The 24692-nt window shown below is 33.3% G+C and overlaps 1 protein-coding gene across 1 annotated transcript; it reads right to left on the reverse strand.

The window, feature by feature from the left end:
• Positions 1-9574: 9574 nt before the first annotated feature.
• Positions 9575-16261, reverse strand: LOC149382110 (Pleckstrin homology (PH) and lipid-binding START domains-containing protein). The gene is made up of 21 exons (XM_089630798.1): positions 15790-16261; positions 14606-14680; positions 14450-14503; positions 14260-14325; positions 14118-14179; positions 13756-13883; positions 13592-13638; positions 13413-13513; positions 12842-12937; positions 12681-12745; positions 12514-12585; positions 12196-12342; positions 11782-12083; positions 11403-11466; positions 11130-11305; positions 10942-11043; positions 10796-10846; positions 10583-10726; positions 10288-10383; positions 10001-10102; positions 9575-9915 (listed from the first exon to the last, which is right to left on the reverse strand). Exons 1-21 carry the CDS (start codon positions 15940-15942, stop codon positions 9823-9825), a joined length of 2196 nt encoding a protein of 731 aa, XP_089486924.1. The 5' UTR covers positions 15943-16261; the 3' UTR covers positions 9575-9822.
• Positions 16262-24692: the final 8431 nt, after the last annotated feature.

Here is a 24692-nt window from a genome sequence, read left to right on the forward strand (position 1 = left end):
CCTGGCCCTAGTGTAAATCTGTCACTCTTGTGGTGATTAATGTCAATTTAATACCACCACCAAACAACTGAGATATTTTTTTTTTCCAAACACTAAAATAACAAGAATGCTTAGACGACACTTTAATACCACCACCAAACAACTCAGATATATTTTTTTTCTTTCCAAAAACTAAAATAACAAGAATGCTTAGACGAACTAAGCCACCTTAAATTTCAACATATTATGCGTTTTCTAGAGATATTTTTATTATATCTTTTTTATTAGTCATCTCAGCGTGTTGTTTGGTATAGCATATTGGACAAGTTCTCAAATTTTGATGCGTAAACAATGACGATGGGGCTTTAGTATAAAAGAAAGGCAATCGAATAAAAGGTTACTAATTATTATTGTTATTTTTATTTCTATATTCAGGGTTTCGAGGATTGTGCGTCGAGGGCGAATATTATGGTGATCAATTTTTGTTTATGATTATAGCTTAAAAGCCATCTTATCTTAAACTGTCCAGTTGAGTTTGGCCATCTTATGATTGATGTGCAAAGAATTATAGGAATCTAAGTTGGCCTATAGTTTGTTAGGGCTATATGTAGATGGATGAGTGTCCTTTTTGCCACTCTCGTAAAAGTACCACTCAATCACTGAAGTTAGGCATTTGGGACTTTCTCCTTTCTTTTTTTCTTCTTCTTTTCTTTTTTTTTTCTTTTTTTTTTCATTTACTGAATTTGACTTCTGAGCTTGGAAAATGCAAACATGGAAGTTTATTCAGTAAAGTGTGCCAAAATTAAGCTTTGTTATTCTCACGTAGTCAGGTTTTTCATGTTGGAGTTTGTAAAAAAAAATGTCTAAATGGTCCAAATTTATTATTTGACAATATTTAGAACATGACTTACAACTATTAAAATGTTTAACACAAAGTTAAGCAGCTTCTCGGGAGCAAGAAGTGGCGGGTTCTGCGGAAACGATGATTTGTATGCGGGCTTGGACATGGATGAAGTGGACCTGGATTTCGAGAACTACGAAGAGCTATTCGGAATGGCATTCTAGAATTCTACGCTTGCTGGTCTTCATCCTTTCATCTGGTCTTTTCTCCTCGCTTACCACTACCGAGTATGCTGTAATTAATGATTTATTTTTAATGTCTTTTTAATGTAAACCGCAGAAGAAAGCTGTTTAGGGGTTTCGCTTTCAGTTTCATGTCTCCATTTTATTTGGTGATAGTTTGAATCAGCAAAACTTGGGATCGAAATTGAGATAGCGGAGGTTGAGATGCTTAGGGGGGAGCAATATAATTTCCCCATCATCCAAATCAATAAAAGGGTGAGGTTCTTCATTATCGAGGCACAAATGGAAGAGTACGTTCACAAGACGCTCAAATACAATGTATGTACCCCGACGACAACAACAAACTCGACAAAGCCTTCTGTGAGAAGCATCCGAGATCCCAAATCTCTTCTTCTCTGCAAGAGTCTCTGAGTTTCTTGGAGTGGCCGAGATGGTTGGTCAAGTAGATATCGACGAAGACCTTGAATTCTGGCCGTGGAATGTGTATTTCCTGGTCATGTGGCATATTGTCAAGGACTTTCCTAAATCTCGATTGGTGCACATCATTTTGGAAGATAATGACATCACGTCCGTGATCTTGTCAAACGATACCCTAATGTACTGTATGGCTTCAAACATGTGATCAATTTCTCACAGTGTTTTGCAGGTTAAATTGAAGCAAAAAGTCAAAATGTTGAGGATTTTCAAGAGATATGATGAGGAATCATCATGTTGGATGGTTTTAATCATTTTGAGATGCTAGCAACGGAATATAAGCTCCTTCATTCGTATAGTTAGGTAAACCTCCTTATGCACACTTTTTTTCCATCATCGTCCTTCTATCAACTAAACCATTTTTTGTGTATGTAGCCTTGGGAAAAGATGAATTGTCAATGGACTACATTGCCTCTTTCCTTCGAATGTGTGGATGACCGCTGTCTCTCATGGATTCACCCCCCGAAAAAGTTAAAGTTTGAGTTGTCCAAAGAGTAAATTAAACTCCCCGATTTCCTAACGGTCCTCGATAAGGCCATGTTCTTTGTAATCAATACGCAGAGGATGGATGACATTCGGTAGTCGCTCAAATACAATGTATGAGCTGGTACCAATGACGGCAACAAGAAACCGATTTCTGGAATTCTATGATTGCTGGTCTTCATCATTTCATCCGGTCTTTTCTCCTCGCTTACCACTACCGAGTATGCTTTAATTAATGATTTATTTTTAATGTCTTTTTAATGTAAACCGCAGAAGAAAGCTGTTTAGGGGTTTCGCTTTCAGTTTCATGTTTCCATTTTATTTGGTGATAGTTTGAATCAGCAAAACTTGGGATCGAAATTGAGATAGCGGAGGTTGAGATGCTTAGGGAGCAATATAATTTCCCCATCATCCAAATCAATAAAAGGGTGAGGTTCTTCATTATCGAGGCGCAAATGGAAGAGTACGTTCACAAGACGCTCAAATACAATGTATGTACCCCGACGACAACAACAAACTCGACAAAGCCTTCTGTGAGAAGCATCCGAGATCCCCAATCTCTTCTTCTCTGCAAGAGTCTCTGAGTTTCTTGGAGTGGCCGAGATGGTTGGTCAAGTAGATATCGACGAAGACCTTGAATTCTGGCCGTGGAATGTGTAATTCCTGGGCATGTGGCATATTGTCAAGGACTTTCCTAAATCTCGATTGGTGCACATCATTTCAAGAGATATGATGAGGAATCATCATGTTGGATGGTTTTAATCATTTTGAGATGCTAGCAACGGAATATAAGCTCCTTCATTCGTATAGTTAGGTAAACCTCCTTATGCACACTTTTTTTCCATCATCGTCCTTCTATCAACTAAACCATTTTTTTTTGTGTATATAGCCTTGGGAAAAGATGAATTGTCAATGGACTACAATGCCTCTTTCCTTCGAATGTGTGGATGACCGTTGTCTCTCATGGATTCACCCCCCGAAAAAGTTAAAGTTTGAGTTGTCCAAAGAGTAAATTAAACTCCCCGATTTCCTAACGGACCTCGATAAGGCCATGTTCTTTGTAATCAATAAGCAGATGATGGATGACATTCGCTAGTCGCTCAAATACAATGTATGAGCTGGTACCAATGACGGCAACAAGAAACCGATTTTTGGAATTCTACGATTGTTGGTCTTCATCCTTTCATCTGGTCTTTTCTCCTCGCTTACCACTACCGAGTATGCTTTAATTAATGATTTATTTTTAATGTCTTTTTAATGTAAACCGCAGAAGAAAGCTGTTTAGGGGTTTCACTTTCAGTTTCATGTTTCCATTTTATTTGGTGATAGTTTGAATCAGCAAAACTTGGGATCGAAATTGAGATAGCGGAGGTTGAGATGCTTAGGGAGCAATATAATTTCCCCATCATCCAAATCAATAAAAGGGTGAGGTTCTTCATTATCGAGGCGCAAATGGAAGAGTACGTTCACAAGACGCTCAAGTACAATGTATGGACCCCGACGACGACAACAACAAAATCGACAAAGACTTCCGTGAGAAGCATCCGAGATCCCCAACCTCTTCTTCTCTGCAAGAGTCTCTGAGTTTCTTGGAGTGGCCGAGATGGTTGGTCAAGTAGATATCGACGAAGACCTCGAATTCTGGCCGTGGAATGTGTATTTCTTGGTCATGTCATGTGGCATATTGTCAATGACTTTCCTAAATCTCGATTGGTGCACATCACTTTGGAAGATAATGACATCACGTCCGTGATCTTGTCAAACGACACCCTAATGTAATGTAGGGCTTCAAACATGTGATCAATTTCTCACAGTGTTTTGCAGGTAAAATTGAAGCAAAAAGTCAAAATGTTGAGGATTTTCAAGATATATGATGAGGAATCATCCTGTTGGATGGTTTTAATCATTTTGAGAGGCTAGCAACGGAATATAAGCTCAATCATTCGTATAGTTAGGTAAACCTCCATATGCACACTTTTTTTCCATCATCGTCCTTCTATCAACTAAACCTTTGTTTGTGTATGTAGCCTTGGGAAAAGATGAATTGTCAATGGACTACATTGCCTCTTTCCTTCGAATGTGTGGATGACCGCTGTCTCTCATGGATCCACCCCCCGAAAAAGTTAAAGTTTGAGCTGTCCAAAGAGTAAATTAAAATGCCCGATTTCCTAACGGACCTCGATAAAGTCATGTTCTTTATAATCAATACGCAGAGGATGGATGACATTCTCTAGTCGCTCAAATAAAATGTATGAGCCAATGATGGCAACAAGAAACCGATTTCTGGAATTCTACGCTTGCTGGTCTTCATCATTTCATCTGGTCTTTTCTCCTCGCTTATCACTACCGAGTATGCTTTAATTAATGATTTATTTTTTTAATGTAAACCGCAGAAGAAAGCTGTTTAGGGGTTTCGCTTTCAGTTTCATGTTTCCATTTTATTTGGTGATCGATAGTTTGAATCAGCAAAACTTGGAATCGAAATTGAGATATCTGAGGTTGAGATGCTTAAGGAGCAATATAATTTCCCCATCATCCAAATTAATAAAAGGGTGAGGTTCTTCATTATCGAGACGCAAATGGAAGAGTACGTTCACAAGACGCTCAAATACAATGTATGGACCCCGACGACAAGAACAAACTCGACAAACCTTCCGTGAGAAGCATCCGAGATCCCCAACCTCTTCTTATCTGCAAGAGTCTCTGAGTTTTTTGGAGTGGCCGATATGGTTGGTCAAGTAGATATCGACGAAGACCTCGAATTATGGCCGTGGAATGTGTATTTCCTGGTCATTTGGCATATTGTCAAGGACTTTCCTAAATCTCGATTGGTGCACATCACTTTGGAAGATAATGACATCACGTCCGTGATTTTGTCAAACGACACCCTAATGTAATGTAGGGCTTCAAACATGTGATCAATTTCTCACAGTGTTTTGCAGGTTAAATTGACGCAAAAAGTCAAAATGTTAAGGATTTTCAAGAGATATGATGAGGAATCATCATGTTGGATGGTTTTAATCATTTTGAGAGGCTAGCAACGGAATATAAGCTCCTTCATTCGTATGGTTAGGTAAACCTCCTTATGCACACTTTTTTTCCATCATCGTCCTTCTATCGACTAAACCATTTTTTGTGTATGTAGCCTTGGGAAAAGATGAATTGTCAATGGACTACATTGCCTCTTTCCTTCGAATGTGTGGATGACCGCTGTCTCTCATGGATCCACCCCTCGAAAAAGTTAAAGTTTTAGTTGTCCAAAGAGTAAATTAAACTCCCCGATTTCCTAACGGACCTCGATAAGGCCATGTTCTTTGTAATCAATACGCAGAGGATGGATGACGTTCGCTAGTCGCCCAAATACAATGTATGAGCTGGTACCAATGACGGCAACAAGAAACCGATTTCTGGAATTCTACGCTTGCTGGTCTTCATCCTTTCATCTGGTCTTTTCTCCTCGCTTACCACTACCGAGTATGCTTTAATTAATGATTTATTTATTTTTAATGTTTTTTAATGTAAACCGCAGAAGAAAACTGTTTAGGGGTTTCGCTTTCAGTTTCATGTTTCCATTTTATTTGGTGATAGTTTGAATCAGCAAAATTTGGATAAAAAATAGTCGGTCGTTTTCTAGAGAAACGACATAACTCGAACGACAGACTACGGAAAAACAACAAATGCTAGTTTCTCCAACCGTTAAGGGGACAAAAACGACACTACCGCCGATTTTCGACGACTTTCGTCTGCTTTTTAATCTGTCGACATAATCAAGAATTGCTCAGAGAAAACATCGTTAAATGATCCTGATCACCATATATGCGAGGTAAGTATTATAATAGCATGATTTGACATATGGCTCTTGTTCGAGATTCTAAACATGTTGTCATAATATATGCATGGGTCTCACTAATGGAAATGAATTGCTACCGGCGGAGTTTGTTGATCAGGCGTTGCTAATAGTACGATGCATCCTTTGGTTTACATATCCATATCCTTTTATAATAAATTATATAATAATCGTGGTTTCATTATTGTTAAAAATTTAGACTAATAAAAGACATAACTTATTTTAGCAACACGAGAACTAAGACTTTTGAATTGAACTTTTTTGTCGTTCAACTAATAATAATAATAAAAAAAATTAATAGTTTGGGTCGAGTTCAACTAAGTTATTATATCATGGTTTTTTTTATTTTTTTATTTTAAGAATGGGGATTGAATACCAACTAGGCTATGCTAGGTACTACAATATCACATTAATTACAAGTCTCATATTCATTTCTAACAATTTCAATTCAATTGACATCATTCCAAACAATTTCAATTTCAACAACTATTATTCAAACGTGAATATATGTATATGTAAAGACATAAGCTTACTTAAAAATACATAAATAATTGGTTGAAAATTTGGTTTTTGGAGTCACCTAAAAAGTGGGTGGTTCGCCGAAAAAAAGTGGTGGTATGTCGGAAGTCTCCAAAAAAATCTTAAAAAAATATATCATAGATCGTCACAATATAAACAACATTAATGAACGAGATTATATATAAAAAAATCAAATTACTCAGCAAAATCATGAAAGAAATATTCGAGGTTAGGGTTTCAAAACAGACGACGAATCGCGCTGGTTGTCGCCAAAATTCGTCGACGTTTTGCTGAATTTGCACTTCACCGAGTCGAAAATGAAGGAAATTCTCCGAATCTCCGTGATTGTCGTCGGCTTCTGAGTCTTTTTCTTCACTGGGTTTGAAGCTTTGAAAATCGCCAGAGGCTCGCCCTTTTCCACGACATTCGCCGAATCTCCACGACACGTGAAGAGTTTTGTTCATTTATGAGATAAAAAATAGTCGGTCATTTTCTAGAGAAACGGCATGTTGTTTTGCCAAAACTCGAACGGCAGACTACTGAAAAACAACAAATGCTTGTGTCGTCGGCCGTTAAGGGGACAAAAACGGCACCGCCGCCGATTTCCGTCGACATAATCAAGACTTGCTCAGAGAAAACATCGTTAAATGATCCTGGTCACCATATATGCGAGGTAAGTATTGTCAGGGCCGGCTTAATAGATTATGGGGCCTAAAGCGAAAGTTCGAAATAGGGCCTTTAAATTTTTTTTAAACATGCAAATTTTATTCTTTTTTTTTTTCTTAATTTTATTGTACTCCAATTACTAATTTTTACTGGTAGTATGCGCAATTATTCTTTATTTATATTTGCAAAGTAACCCAAACAAAAAATTATTGACAATATATAACAATCAGGAAAAAAAAAATGTCTAATTGATATTTATAACGCAAACAACATAAATAATAAAGAAAAAAAAAATAATAAACAGAGAAATATAAATGATAATTACTTTTTTATATTCATTTGCACATAAGAGAGCCTAATTTGGAGAATATATATAGAAGAATTAATGGACTGCATATATGATTTTTATATAAGCAGAGCCGGCTCAACTAAATCGAAGGCCCTGGGCGAAGAAAAAAAAGGGGCCTAATTTTTTTTTTCTTTCAATCATCCCAAAAAAAATAATTAACATGAAAGTCATTTTTTTTTGTCTTTTGGCCTTTTTTTATCTTATTAATTTCAAATCACAATTTTTTTAGTTTGAATATGGTAAAATTATTTAAAACACATTAATAAGAGAAACAAAAAAATTGGAAACTAAGATGTTGTTATAATAGAAAAATATATTATTAGAAAAAGAATGAAAATTGATATATTGTATTTTAAAAATAAGATACCTACTGTAATTATCACATTTGAAGCAAATTTAAACAAGAGAAAAACAATAAATGAGATATTCTTAGAATTAAATAAGCTATTCTCGGAATAAAAACAACTATCTAAGTATTATCAGAAATTAGTTATAAAATACGATATTTGAGGTAATAAATTTTTCGAAATTTTGGGGTCTTCCTCAACATGAGGTCTAAAGCAATTGCTTTAGCTCCCTCATGGTTGGGCCGGGCCTGAGTATTGTAATAGCATGATTTGATACATGGCTCTTGTTCGAGATTCTAAACATGTTGTCATAATATATGCAGGGGTTTCATCAATGAAAATGAATTGCTACTGGCGAAATTTGTTGATTAGGCGTTGCTAATACTACAGTGCATTCTCTAATTTACATATCCATATCCGTTTATAATAAATTATATAATAATCGTGTTCATTATTGTTTAAAATTTAGACTATTAAAAGACAAGACTTATTTTAGCAACACGATAACTAAGACCTTTGAATTGAACGTTTCTGTCGCTCAACTAATAATAATAATAATAATAAAAAAGATTAATGGTTTGGATCGAGTTCAATTAAGCTCTTATATCATGGTATTTTTTTTTTTTGAAGTATGCGGATTGAATCCACGATCTCTATTTTGGAGGTAGTGTGGAATTACCAACTAGACTATGCTAGTTACTACAATATCACATAAATTATAAGTCTCATTTTCATTGCCGGGAGAATCTCTTTTCCTTGGAAACTAACACTAAACAACAGACTCTTTTATTAGGGAAATAACCCATCAAACCGAAGTTAATTAAATTAATTGAAAAATTAATTTAATTAACTTCGCCCTGAAGGAATATTTTCTTAATAAAATAAAACTTTATTTTTTAAAAGGAACGTGGCCTATTAGACTATTGATTTAACTGTCCAATTTTATTTTTATTTTTATGATTTTATGATAATTAAATTCAATTTCTTAGTTTCTAACTTGATTATTGATATTAATATGAGTTTGTAACTAAATTTTTTCAAATTTTTTTTTTTTGTCAAATCCGAAAATAAGGTTTTGATTTTAATGTGTTTTTGGGATTTTTTTTTTGTTAAATTAGTTGTGGGTTATGAATGTTTATGTATAATTAGTTAGTTTTTAATATGAATATTTTCATTATTTTGATTTTGTATCCAAATTTGTTTTATAAATCCGAATATAATATAATTTAAAAATAAATGTTGTGCTGTTAATTTTTTATTCTAGTGTTGGTATTATGTTTATCATTATGTTGAATTATTTGAATTATAGTTTGTAATGTAATGAAAATATTGTAGATTATTTTTATTTTTATCATATTTTATGTATGATTTTTTTTTAAAATATATGTTCACTAGATTCCTCTCTGTAAATACGATATTTGACAGTATGCCTCGACAGTAAAGGTAACTTCAACGACACAATTCATCATTTCTTTTTATGTATTCTACAGAATACCACTGACTTACCACCGGATACCAGTAAAATATGAGTCTCGAAACGATAAAGGTAACAATATTTTGATCTTATGGTTAACAGTAACCGCCACTCCAATTTCGTTATCAAAATCAAGAGAGAATTTTTTTACAAAAATACTTTTTCATGACCATTTTTGTGACTAATTTGTCAAAAAAACTTTAAATTGATCACAAAGTACAGAATTTCGGGACCGATCTGTTAAAGGGTATTACAATTTTTGCACAACTCATTTAATAATAAAATTGTCAAATTTTGAGTTTTAATTGATTTTAGTAAAATGACACGAGTTTGATAATATTTGTGTCAAAATCTCAAGAAGAAAACACTTTATTTTTTTATTTTATTTTTCTTTTATGCGTAACTAAAACTAGTGAAAAGCCATCTTTACAAAGGTCAATTCTATGGTGAATTTGAATAAAAGAATGAGAGTTCTCTGCGCTATATGAACGCAGGTCACAGGCAATCTCTATATATAATGACCCTCCCTAAATTTAAGGGTAAATCACAACCAATTTAAATGGAAGCCATAACATCGGCATAGCTTGAAATTGGGATGTAATCACTGGTTCACTAGAACTGACTTCGAGGCATCGAGATGATTGAGCCGGCAAGTCCCGAGAAGATATTCTGGAAGCTCTTCCGGCGAGTTTGCCTAAGCAAGAAAAGAAAAAGAAATACATATAAGACTCTTAAATTTAGCCAAAAATGGAAGGGATTGGAATGTGTAATTATAATACCTGTACCAAAAATGCCATCTCGATCACCAGATTGTTAAGATAACCGAGGACGAGATTGACCACACCCCTCGCCACCGTTGATGACCCGATATCAATACCAAGCTAATAGTACAACGTCATGGTTAGTTGGCGTGAAGAAATGAATCTAATTAGTTATTTCCATTCATGCTCTAAATTGCATTGCAGGGTGGTCAGCTTACTGCCACTGAATCCAATGCATTGCGAGAGTATATCAGGGTACGAAATAAGCTGATTAACATTAAAAAGAAGACACTTTTGGAAATTACCTCCAAATAGTTTTTTCCATGGAAATAATTGATTTCGAGAGCTTGACCAATGAGGCACGCTTTCTTTCCCACACTTTGCTTAACAATCCACGAACCCTGGGACAAGAGTGCCGAGTCGAGCTATCAATTTATCAAACTACAAACTCCACTCCCAACTACCTTAAGTTAAGTATGGAATAAAAAGTTATATTGAAGAGGCACTTGTATATTGATGACACTTTTTTTTTCTTGCAAGAAATTAGCAAATTGACGAAATAAAAGCTCTTATAAAACCTTTGATGTTTCTTGTACCAACCTTAGATATGTATGGTATGAGCTTAAACCTAGAATTTCTGAACGCATCGTCCCCTTTGACAAAACTCTCTAGCAACGGAGAATCTTCTAATCGAGTATTCATCATATAGTATAACGCTAGGCTATAAGTTGTTGAGCCCGGGACCTGATGGATTGTGTGTGCATATATGATTATCAATTGAGGGACAGAAAAGTATTTCAAGTTTACGCATACCTGTATGTTCACAATGAAGAAGAATTCTGATCTGCCTTGTTCTGCGCTTTTCTGCATAAGAAAATTTGTATAGCTTTTTACCATGATATATAAGACATAAAGCCAAGCCTAAGATCCTATAATGGAACAAAGACTTAAAAAAAGACCTGAACGATGCTTCCTGGACGGCCCGCGAGGTCATCTTCACGTTTGTCGGATCTTATCCAATCGGCAGCGACCATTTGCATTAGTGTTCCCTTCGCCTTAACCTATAAAGAAGCCAAGAAAATAAAATGAAAAATGAATATTGCTTAATTATTATTATTTTTGAAGTGATGTGTGGCTGGGTTCTTACTTTCTGACGGTCTTCTAAATAGCTCTTTCCGCGAATTAAGAAAGTTGCGGGGTCGGTAGTTGTCCAGCTGCAAGGCAAGTCACAAGTTGAATCGTTCGGAAGAGTCGTACCATAACAGCACGGGATATTGTCCTCCATTGCCATCTCTTGTAAGTCCACGTATCCCCTTTTTTGAACTGTACCGTGTCAATTAAATCCATTATTAGGATCAGCATTTAACGATAGAGCCCTGTATAAAAAGTATATTAGGTGAATCTTTAACAGCGAATTGACCTGCGAGATCATGCAACTTTTTCACAAAACCAGCAGCTGTTGACATCCTTGGTTGCCGTACTTCCTGCAACGGTATTAAGACTCTTAATATTATGAGGGGTAAATTGGTAATTTTATTTTATGAATTAAGTTTTTAATTATAAATTAGACTAATATAAATGAGTCGTTAGGGTTTATGAGAGTATTGAGCGAGTAAATTAGCTTAAATTATTTAAAGATTCAAGTCATCTGGAGAGATAGATTGACCTATCTCCCGAATTGCAGGCCGTTATGGTGCAATCATCGATTTAATTATCAATAGAAGTATGCATTTGTGTTCTTGAGTACCCGGGGTTGTATAACAGTAGATAAACCAGGTACCATTGTGACATAATTTTACCTGAGAGTTGAGCTCTGGCGTAAAGTCCGGTGTCCAATCATTTTCTAATTGATCATAATCTGATGGCTCTGGAAAATCAAAGAATTCATCAGCGTCGTTAAGGCTAACGAGACTGGCATGTTCTGAAGCTGCTCTCTCTAACTCTTCTGCTATATGTCCTCTATTGCTTCCATTCTCGGCTGTTCGGACATCAGATTTTCTGTCAACTTCATTTTTCTCCAGTACAGGATTTCTTGTCAACTCCCCAGACGAAAATTCAGATGAACTATGCCCTTGTTTAGCCCTAAATAACTCTCGTAGTGCTGAGATGGCAGGGGAAAAAAACAAAGAAATCAGTCAGATGAATCGATCTCATGACATGCTATACGAAACAATAGGATATATGAATGTATTTTCTCGGTGGTTGAAGAATACCTGCAACTCTCCCAAGCATCCGGGTTGTTATTGACCTAGCTGAGGAAGTTCGTAGATAAGATTTCCAGAATTTCCAATCAATTGCGAGCATATGCTTCACAACTGATTGTTTCCCTTGGTTTACTGGCATTATAACGTAGCCTCCGCCTTCAAAAGAGGAGTACAACATAAATTTGGAGCAATGTGAAACATCAAAGTCATATATTATACTATCTTACGATATAAAGCCGACTTTGCAATGCACCATAAATTCGGAAATACAGTTTTTAATAATCATAATCATATTAAAAAAAAAATGAGCTTCCAAGCATACATTACTTTTAAGGCAGGCACGGACATAGCCTTTCTGAGGGGGGCACTTCTTGTGAGAGACAGAGTGATAAAGGATTACTGTGACACAAATAAACCAGAAAGATGTTAATTTCTTTCTGATCAAACTAAGCCAACACTTCAAGAATACACTCCTTGAAAGAAAGCCGTTTTACCATATGTCCCGTCATCTTCCCTTCGCCAATAACGCCGCAATAATAGATCTCTTCTTTGCATTCCCCTGCAAAAGGCGAGTAATTGGATAAGCTATGGACCGAGGTAAAATGCAAAATACCTCGGGAATCAAAGAACTAGCGTTAATAAATGGAGAACTGACCATGGTAGCCAATCACTATATAACTGTTTGTGAATAATATCGGTATGACCATCAAGGTGTTCGACCACTTTTCCCTTGTAGATACAGAAGTCCCACCTACAAGTTAATGCTCGGTAATCATAACATAAATTGATCGCTGCTATATGAATAAGCTAGCAGCAGAAACAGAGCGCGGACGTCAACATGAATACAGAAAGTCTGATTTATCCAATACAATTGAAGTATATACTTACCTTCCTCATTGAACTGTGAACATACTGACACGGCTCTCAAGATAATGATAACTCCACAGTATAAAAGATCAATCACACATATTTATGTTGACCAAACTTCAAGGTTTCTAGAGTTCGGATACACATTACGTATAGTTATAATATATATTTACCGTCTCAGCGGCTTCAGGTTTTAAAATAAAAGAGCAGATAGATGTAGCTATATAAGTTCTGAGTTATAGCGATGTAATAGATCTAAATCAGATCTTGCATAGGTTATAATTTGATAAACTAAATGGCTCGACCAAGAATGACATTATTATTTTATTAAAAGAAACATGTATGGGCAGAAACCTTACTGTGATCTTGAAGGGCCAAGTGACATAAGCGTTTGGAAGATGGCTTCTGAAGTTCCATAAACCACACCCACAGCCATAATAGCAGGATGGTCGTCCCATTGCTTAATATACGAAGACAATCGTCAATAAAATGTCTATGTTCAACCACGAAACAAGCAATAAACAAAAGAACCTAATACCTTTCCACGAGAATCCCTGTCCTTTGCTTCTTTAAATAATCGCAGACCTAAATTTGAAAAGGAAAAAACACGTACAATCATAGAGAAGGTTAGTCTATTTTATTTCGATTAGAAATAAATAAGCGATCAATCCGTCTCTTAACGCCTATTATCATTTCACTTACCATTTTGGCAACCAAATATTGTCCATGGTGAGGGAGCAACTACATCAGATGTCATTGGATCAGCTTGGGGAGAACAAGTAGTCCAGTCTATAGAATTAATGCGAGTTGTTCTGCTAGGTCCACCCAATCTGTGTTCACATAGTATTTTTTTTTAATTACAAGAAATTAAGTAGTGCAATAATCTGAAGATGGCTGATCAGCAGCACAACATAATATAGTATAGTACGCAAAATCAAATTTGGAAGGACAGATAAATAAAGCGAAATTCAGTGAACTGGGTGAGAAGATTGCTGTACAAACAATGAAATGAAAAGGGTAGTTAAAGCATAACAAACAAGAATAGTTGACGGTAAGCTATACACCTAAATGAATGCCATTTTCTCTTTGAACAGTTCAACATGTCCTCTCCTGGATCTGGATCACCCTGCATATACGTACATTGACATTAACAATGGCGCTAATTATAATCAGTTCTGTAATCAAAGAAAGTCATAATTGCAAAACCTTCATGGCTGCTTCTTGAAAGGATTGGATCCACTTTGCTGCTTCATCGGGACTACTTGCTCCCAGCTGTAAAATTTCACCCGAAAAATAGGATAAAAGAACGGATATGCCGTTGAAGATTAAAAATACCATCCTATAATAGTTGTAACTATAATATGGAAAAACGAAGAAGAAATGGATAGTACTGCACCTTAAGTTGGTCGGTGTCGTTGGAGGTGTTAAACAGAGTGAATATAAAGAAGACCTGTAAATTTCATAAACAACAAATATATTTCTTATACTAAAAAAAAAAAGCGTAACCAAATAAATATCACTATTCGAGAGGTGTTTTGAGTAAATTACGTACTTTTCTTTGAATGCTCTCTCGGCCATTATCCGTGACCCGAATGCATGAATCTATAGTAGCACTTTTAACAGGTTCCTGAAAGGATTAAAATAAACGACATCCTTAAATCCATCTCATGAGAGTGTAAACAAGTTGAGAGGAAACTATAGTAAAGATAACTGGCAACAAAGTTCAAAGTTCATATCATCCAGACAGTTTGAGGTTACCTAATTCTCTTTGTCTGCAAACATACATTGAAATTAGAGACCTGGTTATAATTGTTTGTTTTCCTAAAAAGCAGGATCATCAACAGAATGAAAAAGACGGGTATCCGACAGTGCTTAATTTTCCGCAACCATGAAATTCTAAAAGTGGAGCTGTCTACATTTTAATAAAGGCAACACAACAGCTATGCTTAAAGGATCATTGCCTGAAAAGGAAAAGAAAAAGCAAAAGAGGAGCCTCAAAAAGTAACACTGAAGTTTAATTTCGAAGATGGGTTTTTCTCTGAAAGGAATTCATTTCAGTGGATCATTTCTCAATCGATACAAGGATTTACAGAGTATCATCACCAAGTCCTCTTGTGCATACCTATAAAAACCGGAAGAAAAAAAAAAAAGTTCCCACGAGTTGAGTTATAAAACTCAGAATTCCAAGGATCTCCATTAGCAACAAACCCCGTACAAATGAAAATCACCCCAATAAACTAATCAAGTCATTAAAAAAATCATATTACTCAAAGTCATCCATTCTTAATTGGCAAAAAAATTTCCACAATAACCACCGTGGTTTCAGAGTTAAATGTCATAAAACACAAACTAATATTTTTCAATCCAATATATTTCTCTTCAATGAAGGTTCTTAATAATTCGAACTCACAACATTTTCGGTACTATTTTTTTTTTTTCAAAGTACACAAGTGCAATCACGAGCTCGTAAACCAAAGAAAAAGTCGAACCAAGTTCAGTCTCAACTCTAAATCATAAAGAAAATCAAAATTAAGATAAGCTAACTTAGATTACGATAGGCCGATCCATCACCGAAAGTTCATAAAATAGGGCACACTAAGCAAAAACCGGACGCTGAGATTGTAAAATGCAATGCCTCTTTATACAAACAATAAGACATACACGGAACAGTTGAAGAAACACATAGCCGTACAGAGAGCACAAAAGAGGAAAAAAAAAGAAGAAGAACGAACGAACCTCGTCATTCGAAGTCGGAACCAACTTGAAGCTTCGTAGATGATGACCTTCGAGAACGAAGTACCTTTTCCTCGAGTACTGTAGTCCAATCCGATTTGAGCGAATGAGATATAACCAACCTTCCATTCTTCCATCGGACTGAGGCGAAGCCATTCTCGAACAGGCCTCGCTCCTCGAAAATCACCACAGCCAACGATATATCAAAGCTCCAAAATCCTCACGAAAATAAAAATTAAAAAACTCATCGGAAGACCATAATTCGCTTTCGCTCGATCGCTGGTTCGTATTCGCGGCGGGTCTGCCTGTGGTCCGAGTTCTGAGAAAGCAAGGGTTTCGTGGAAGACGAAGAAGGCGAATCTCTGAAACCAGCTAAGGAATACAGAGAATCACTGCGTTCGTTCTTGGAATTGTAGAAGAAATGAAATCCTTGTATCTCTCGCTCTCTGTTAATAAAGAAACCGAATTGGTTCGCTCGTATAAGAAAGAGACAAAGAAAAGCTTGGCAGGCAAAAATAATAAAATAATAATACCATGTACAAAAAGACTTTATTGTCCCTGCTTTGTTTTAGAGTTCACAATATTTTTTATATTTTATTTTTCAATGGCGGACAAATTCTTGATTGTCCTTGTTTTTTGTTTATTTATCTATGAATTAGTGTTGCAAGTAATGGTGGTATAGATTTTAGTATAAAAAATTGAACATTTATAAACCAATGAGAATTAATAGCAAATAACCTAAAACTCAATTTTAGGGACAATAACAACTTACAAGTGTTCTACTTCTTTTTCTTGGAATTTGCTTCTCTTCATCTTAACTTAACATAACTTCTTTAAAGCATGTTATTCTTCTTCTCGTGCCAAAGACTTCATCATCAAAGTTAAGATATTGTACTTACAAAGAAATATATCATAAAGCCGTATTATATATATATATATATATATATATATATATATCATCATCGTCTCATTTATGCATGTCGATTCAATTAGGAGTGGCATTTTTTTGGGTATTCAGAATTCTCGCATAATTTTTTTTATAAGTTGCATAAATATAAATTATATAACATATTCCATTATTTATGCGGGTAATTCGAATGTACTTTTCTAATCCGAATTCAAATTGAATGTCAACAAATATACATATATATATATATATATATATATATATATATATATATATATATAGATAAAAGAGAAGAAAAACAACAACACATTGCAAATTCGACTTTCTCGAATTTTTGACATAGTTGCTTATATAAAGATTGTTGCACGCTTATCTTACCTTAACACGTTCAAGTTTTATATTCAGACCATTTCTTTAACCTTTAATCTTGTAAACGTTCTATTTATTTATTCATGATTTTGAGGGTTCAGATTTTGTGTCTTACTCTTTTTGGAGTTTGTGTTACTCAATTGTTAGTGTTTATTATATCAAGTGTTTAGAGTAAAATTTTACTTTTTTGTGAAAACCAAAATTACTTTGAAGAGAGTTTCATGTGAAAGTGATGAGATTTTGAATTTAAGAGTCTGAATTGCAGTCACTAAAGAAACGAAGGTCAAAGAAGTTACCAAATGAGTCATTGAGCGTAAAAATCATAATGTATTGCATTTCACATATAAGAGAATTGTTGAATTGCTTTTGTCACAATGATTTAAATTTCTCAATCATTGACTCAACCCATACTTCTATCTTCAAGTAATTAGGCGGTCATGTCAAGTGCAAATTTTTTAATTTGCTTTTTGTTCTTTGCCAAAATCTTCATATACCTTTATCTATTGCCTAGCTATAAATAATTTATTTAAAAATGTTGGAAAGTCGTCGGATTTCGTGGAGTTTTGCCAGAAAGATATTGTACGAGAAAATGACCACAGCTCTCTATCTTAGCTCGCCAATGAACAAAGACTGATTCTTTTGGTTCAAATATATCTGAGTTTTATATTCAATCTACTAACTGTACCCAACAAACTAATGCCAAGTTGTTGAAGTGTTCAATCACAAATGCATGCATCTCATTTATTAAAATAAAATTCGTAATATTTCGCATATGAGAAAGAATTATGGCAGGCAATTTAATTTATATTTTAAGAAATTTATATTATTTTACATTTTTATATAAATATTCTCTCAAGACTTGTTCTAAAAATTCAGTTGCAAAAGAATTTTGAATAACTGCTAATATTATAAGAGAGTTTGGGGTTAGTTCACAGTTCACTTCACCAGCAATTAGGGGTATTTTTGTAAATAAATGCTTGGCAACAACTAGTGAGAAATAATAGTGTGATTTTACAAATGACCCGGTAAAGATATTTATTTTTATTTTTATTTTTATTTTCAAAGTGCAGTTGTTATCACCAAATTTAAAATAAAAGGAGATCTTTACTTTATGCGAATATTTTCCGCCGTGAATTAAAAATATTAACATGGTAGATTCGGGCATAAATAAAATAATGCCAGTATTTTTTGTTAGTTATATCCGTAGCTATTTGTTCCTCTTGGTTTTTTTTTTTTTTTTTTTTTTTTTTTTTTTTTTTTTTTAATAGATCGATTTGGTTATAACTTTTAAAGTGCAGTAGTGTGAGCGAGCATAATGACAATCAAGCAGTTTGTTTTATTGATTTATTTTAATATTTTACTGTGATAAAATGACATGTAGTGCTAGAAGAAAAACCCTATAAAAAATAATGAAGTAATAAAATAAATGAATAAGATTATAATCTAAATTATTGATGTCATTCAAAGGAATTGCAAATGATAATAGTTTAGTTGGTATAAGGTGGTGCTTGATTGATTTTTTTTTACTCTCGCTTTATAGAGACACTTCTATAACTAATTCCCTTAGATCTCTTAAAAAAATAGAATTGGCATGCTTATGTTGTAATACAACATAAGTTGTATAGTGGAGTTGTTATATATGTAAGTAAGATTAATTAATTATAGGTGTCTTTGTTCCTCATGGGATCAGTCACATGGAATGAACCAATTAAAATATTAAATAAATCAAAGTTTTGGCTCTTCTGAGAACTACGTACTAGAGAAAAATATAGGATTAGAAGAAGAAAAGCAAGCTTAAACTGGCTTTTAAGAATTTTCAAGGGCTAGTGACTATTATTATTCTAGCCCAAAATTACAAGATTACCATACTAACTTTTACTTATCGATACTCTCTACTCTCTAGCTTGTGTCTAAAAGTCAATATTCCTATTCTCGTTTTCACATCGATAATTTTCTTAATATAGTCATTTCATTAACTATCAGGTCAGTCAAAAATATTTAAGTCACGCAATGTAAAATTTAGATACCACAATCTGATTATATAATTGTGTCTAAAATGAGAATAAAGGTACATGATGGGAGCTGATTTTTCAAACCATACAATCCAAACTCAATTTTTTTTACCAGAAACTAATAAATCAAACAAAAGCTTTTTTCCTTTTTTAGTTACTTTCGGGATTGATCATGATCCAAATCAACGATCCACAGAATAGTTGAATGCAATAAAAGCACCAATAATTAAAATATTCATACAAAAATAAATATATATATATATATATAGTTTTTATTTATCAAATAAAATATCCTTTACCAATCACGAGTCTAAAAAATGATTACAATCATCATCTGAAAAAAAAATTCCCAATCAAGTGCACCAATCCAAGGGTACAATGCATATAAATTGGTTTAGGAGTTTTTACTTTACTGTTAGAAAAAATATGTGTGAATAATATCTATGTCAGGTTTAACTATAAAAACATATTTGTTGAGCTATAAACAGGTCATATCGGTATATTTTTGAAGCATCTAAATTCGACTTTTTTTTTTCTTCAAATCGAATTGGGTCAACTGATTTGACACTGCCGTTTATTAATCCAGTATTTTTTTGAGCTGAACTGAGTAATTCACGCGTTGCAATATCGATATAACGTCTTATCGATATCGTCGCTACTAAATAATGCATTCGTCACACGAAACTCCACTTTGCACTATATCAGTATGATTGTTGATATATTTTCCAAGGCTATAAGAGTCGTTTGATCGCATTATATTTTCCTTTCCCAAACCTTCGTATGCATGAATATTTGATCGCGCATTATATTTTCCTTTTTCAAACGTATGCATGAATACCCATGCAACATATTATATCTATATCTTAGACACGTACATGATTTGAAACGTATAACTTCACGTTTTTGCACTACGTATACCAAAACCACCGTCCACCATATATGATAATATAATAAGTATATAGTATACAACCAAAAACGCTTTTTATATTTTATTTTTATTTTTAATTTTAATTTTCAGAGGGTCTCATTTATAAGAAACGATAATAAAATCAGTATAAGCATGCACAATCTTACTTACCAATTTGTTTGTGCTCAAATGTATTCTTATTTTTGATCGTATCCTAGTATCATGCAGATACATGCAATAATCGTGTGTGATTTTAACCTCTGATTTAAAAATTTATAGTTGTGATTATTTTGAATTGATTATTTTGGATTTTGTTGCAAGAACTTTGTGGCGGCGGGTTATTTGCTATAAAGGTTTGCCTAATTGCCTTGTCCCTTAATGAAGGTATATGGGCATCCATAGACTTTCGTATGAATGATTGGTATAAAATCTATTTATCAACACGCTTATACGCATAGTGGAGTTTAAGATTTTATTAGGGGAAAAAAATAAAGTCGTTATGATTACGTAAATTTATAGAGAGAAAACAATGTTTTGTGGAATAAATAACTCAACTACCACAATGTAGTATTTTTTATGATGTTGAATGAAATGAAATATTAAAAGAAAGGGGTAATATCAACAACAACAAAAAAATTCAAAAAGTGAAGTATTCATTCGTCTCCATCCTTTATAATATATAGTTCCAAATTGCAAATAAAATAATCTAGGTGGATTTTGGCAACAACATATTTTATGTGATTGCTTTACGAACACACTTTTGTGAAGATTATTAAAAAAAAAAAAAAAAAAAAAAAAAAAAAAGTTATTGATTTTTAAATTGGGTAAAGAGGAGGGTAGGTTTACCTTATATCTACTAATTAATTGTCCGATACATCTATAATAACACAATGATAATACTCATTATAAACGGTTAATATATACAAAATATAAACAGGCAATTGATTACCACTTTTTTTTTTGTATCTGAATATTTGATGGTCCTCTTGAGAGTCACATTATAATGGCGGAGCTCTTCCACAATTTATTTATCTCCACGAGAGCAAGTGCATGCACTAGGATAAATAACACTTTTGGACAAATACATATGTAATTTACAGTTAATATTATTTTTGGATCAACACTTAATATCCCTTGTATTTTGATTGAGAGTTAGTCCCTATCTTCTCACGTGAGACCAAATACTGGTGGAATCTTTGAATATGGTCGTCTTTTCTCGTCATAAAACGATTTCATTCTCATGTCGCCTAAAAAGAAAAAAGAAGGGTAAGCTAGATGGGTGCATATAAATTTCCCCCCAATTCACTCTCTTATGCTCAATATTAGTTTTATTACTAAATAGTGCAAGGTGAGGGTATAAGCTTGCTCTATATTTGAGAGAGAGAGAGAGAGAGAGAGAGAGAGAGAGAGAGAGAGAGAGAGAGAGAGAGAATTTTGGTATTGTTTTAGCATCGGACATATTTGGTCGGAAGGTGAAGAAACCATATAGGCTCAAGCAGATTCTACTCTTGGACTATAAATTATGGGAAACACCAAGTTCATAACTTAAAAGATAATATTTGCAAGAAGAACCCAAAATATTGACGAAACTGAGTAGATATAAGGGCTAGTTATAAAATAAAAATTTGTCCACGTAGCATTAGAAAGTAACCTTTCAAGAGTCACGAACTTAGCTATAGGCTATAGCCAAGAAATTGTCCAGAGTCACATACAACAACTATAGCTGATAAATTTTCCCAAGTCATGTACTTCAAATAAATTAAAATGATCGCGGGTTTGATGAAACGCGAATGATAAAATCTGTTGACTATAAATGATAAATCATAACTAGGAGAATTGAGCGTTTTCAAACACAATAAAGCACGATTTCTGTATTAAAAAACAACTCGACTTAGTAATTACACTTATTTATCTTTTGTTGAGTAATTATCATAACAATCTTGTTCATCAACATCATGTAAATTTTAATATATTGAAGAAAAAAAACATCACTTAAATTTTAACCGACACAAGCAAGATCGCTATACACTTTAACATACAAGTAATTTATGTGTGTTTTTGCTACCTTAGTACTGTATGTCTATTTGTATATGTTGTCATGCTTACTATTTACTATGCTTTGCTTGTCCTTCATTTACAAAGCCTAGAATTAGAAGTAAAGATTAAAGGTTTGTTTGACTTTTACCAATTATTATTTATTGACCCAATTATTGTACCAATTCTCTCCGCCCCATCCAACAAAGTAATTAGCTTTTTGGAGCCATTACCGGCTTCTCGTTAATCATATGATTTTGTCCTTTAATGTAATTTAACAAAATAAAACAAATAGTACATCCATCAATATTATTCATAATTAATATAAAGATCAGATCTATATTGATTAACTTCTCTCGAGTTTTCATAATTGAGTTCTTTTCGTTTTCGTTGCTGGAAGTTCAGTTAGCATTTAATTCGTACCCTACCATTGCTATATTTGCTACCCAGAAACCAAATAAAAACTTGTAATAATTAATTTCATGTCAACCTCTCTTTCTTTCATTTTTTTTAATTAGCTGTCGCGTAATTGAGCCCACAATACTTTGTGCCCTTTGGCACTTACTGCTATATCTAGAAGTTGCTTGGATATTACGCGATTGTTCAACTATTTTAAATTTGACCACGGAATAAACCTACAAGTTTTAGCCTATGAGAGTATATTTGAATAATTTACGCAAACATCATTTTCCAACCCACCGAATACCATTACATATGTTATACACAAATTAAGTACTAAGATACTTTTATATATTTTAGTATATTAGTATTAAGATACTTTAGTTAGGCTTGTTTAGAAGAAAAGTTCTTTATCTATAGTCATATACCTGTATGCAATTTGACCTTTGACCTATATAGTCAACTAAATAAAAAAGAAACCTAACGACATTCGTGACGAAAAAAAAAATAATCCACTCGACTTGGAAAAAATGCTTAGTGTTCAAGATAAGGTGGTCTAGGCGTTTTCCAATTCCGTGAATATTTTAACATTTTCTGTCGTTTGTTTATAAAATTATTATCGTTTTTCCATTTTTACTAAAAATAATTATTTTTATTTTTTTTATCGCCGAGTTCTTCTCTCTTTTATTTTGTCTATGGGTAATTTTGGATTCTACGTACGTAACAGTGACTCAAATTTAATTTATATATGTCAAAAATAAAAATCCCAAAATTAATATCTACATAATTTTACTTAAACGTTTTTGGGCACAATAATATTCAAATATTTTTTTTTAAGTTTTAAATTGACCTGCTAGAAATTACTTTATAAAAGGAAATGAATACCTATTGCCTATTGGCTTTCAATATGAACGATTCATTTATGTGTTTTTTTTTTGTTAAACAAACATGTCTATTTGTAATAAAACAAATGAGTATTCTATACAGATGTATTTGTAAAAAGACTAACCAGTAAACAAATATTTTCATTTTTTTTAAATACACCTTTGTGTTTATTGTGTTATTATTGTTTTTTAATAAACAAAAACTTTTTAAAACTATTTTTGAAATATATTTTAAAAAAATAAATATGACTGTGTAAGAAAACAAACCAGGAAACTATTTTAATAAATAAATTCCTCTATAAACTATTTTCTTTCTTTTTAATAAATAAATAACCTTGCAAAAAAAATTTTGAAATGAAATCGAAGATGATGATTTGAAAGAAAAGAAACCTGAAATGAGTGAACGCCTAAAATAATGTGAAACTAATAGCCTCCAGCGTGACAAATGGGGAAGAAGAAAAATATAATTTGAAAATAATGAGTGACGCAATTTGAAATGAGGAAGATCAAAGCAAATCAAAACCACTCAACATATACTGAATTGTAAGAAAACATACTGTAACAGGGATAACTAAACGCTGAAATGAAAATAGATTGTATTGGTTAAAAGTCAAACAAAACCCAACATAGGAAATAAAATAAGATATTATGTGATACTTTCAAAAATCTCACCTCAGTTAAAAGAAAAATTAATTAAAGAAATAAAAGGGAAAAATAGTAAATTGAATAAATAAAAACTGCCTGATAAAAAAATGACTAGTTATTTATATATATGTGAATTATGGCTATTTCTTAATAAAAAAATTGGCTACGTAAACCGCCTAAATTATATGAATAGTAAATTAGCCAACCTTTGGTAAATACTTTGTAAATAGTCAACTTGCATACATGGCAGCCTATTAACTACCTATTTTTTTTTACATATTTGACTGTGTCAAATAAGTCTTTTACTGATCTGTTAATAAGTACACTTGACTATTTATAAGAAATTAACCAAATGTGGGCTATATCTCAATTCACTATAGTCGTGTGGCTATATAACTTAATAACCCTTTCTTAATTGATAGTTTGAAGTGGCTTAGTTTGTGCAACCTATATGGTATTAATAGAGGTAAAGCATAGAAAATGTATTAGAGCCCTACAAAAAAAAAAAAAGAAAAAAAAAAGAGGGCAATTAATGTCATTTTCGTCGTTTAGTCTCATCATTGTCGTTTAGTCTCATCATTGTCGTTTTGCCTTCCTTGTCGTTTAATTACACGTACGTATTTCCATGTCGTTTTCCCATTTTCCATAGTAACATCGTTCATTATTTGCTGTTTATGCGGTCACTTATATTTATTGCATTTTGCTGTGGCTAAGATGTTAATCTTTACTGGTACAGCTAAGATATTTGT

The sequence above is a fragment of the Urtica dioica genome, chromosome 11 (genome assembly GCF_054948205.1).
Source record: "Urtica dioica subsp. dioica isolate 48M chromosome 11, U.dioica_male_clone48M_v1_H2, whole genome shotgun sequence".
Classification (NCBI taxonomy): Eukaryota; Viridiplantae; Streptophyta; class Magnoliopsida; order Rosales; family Urticaceae; genus Urtica; species Urtica dioica.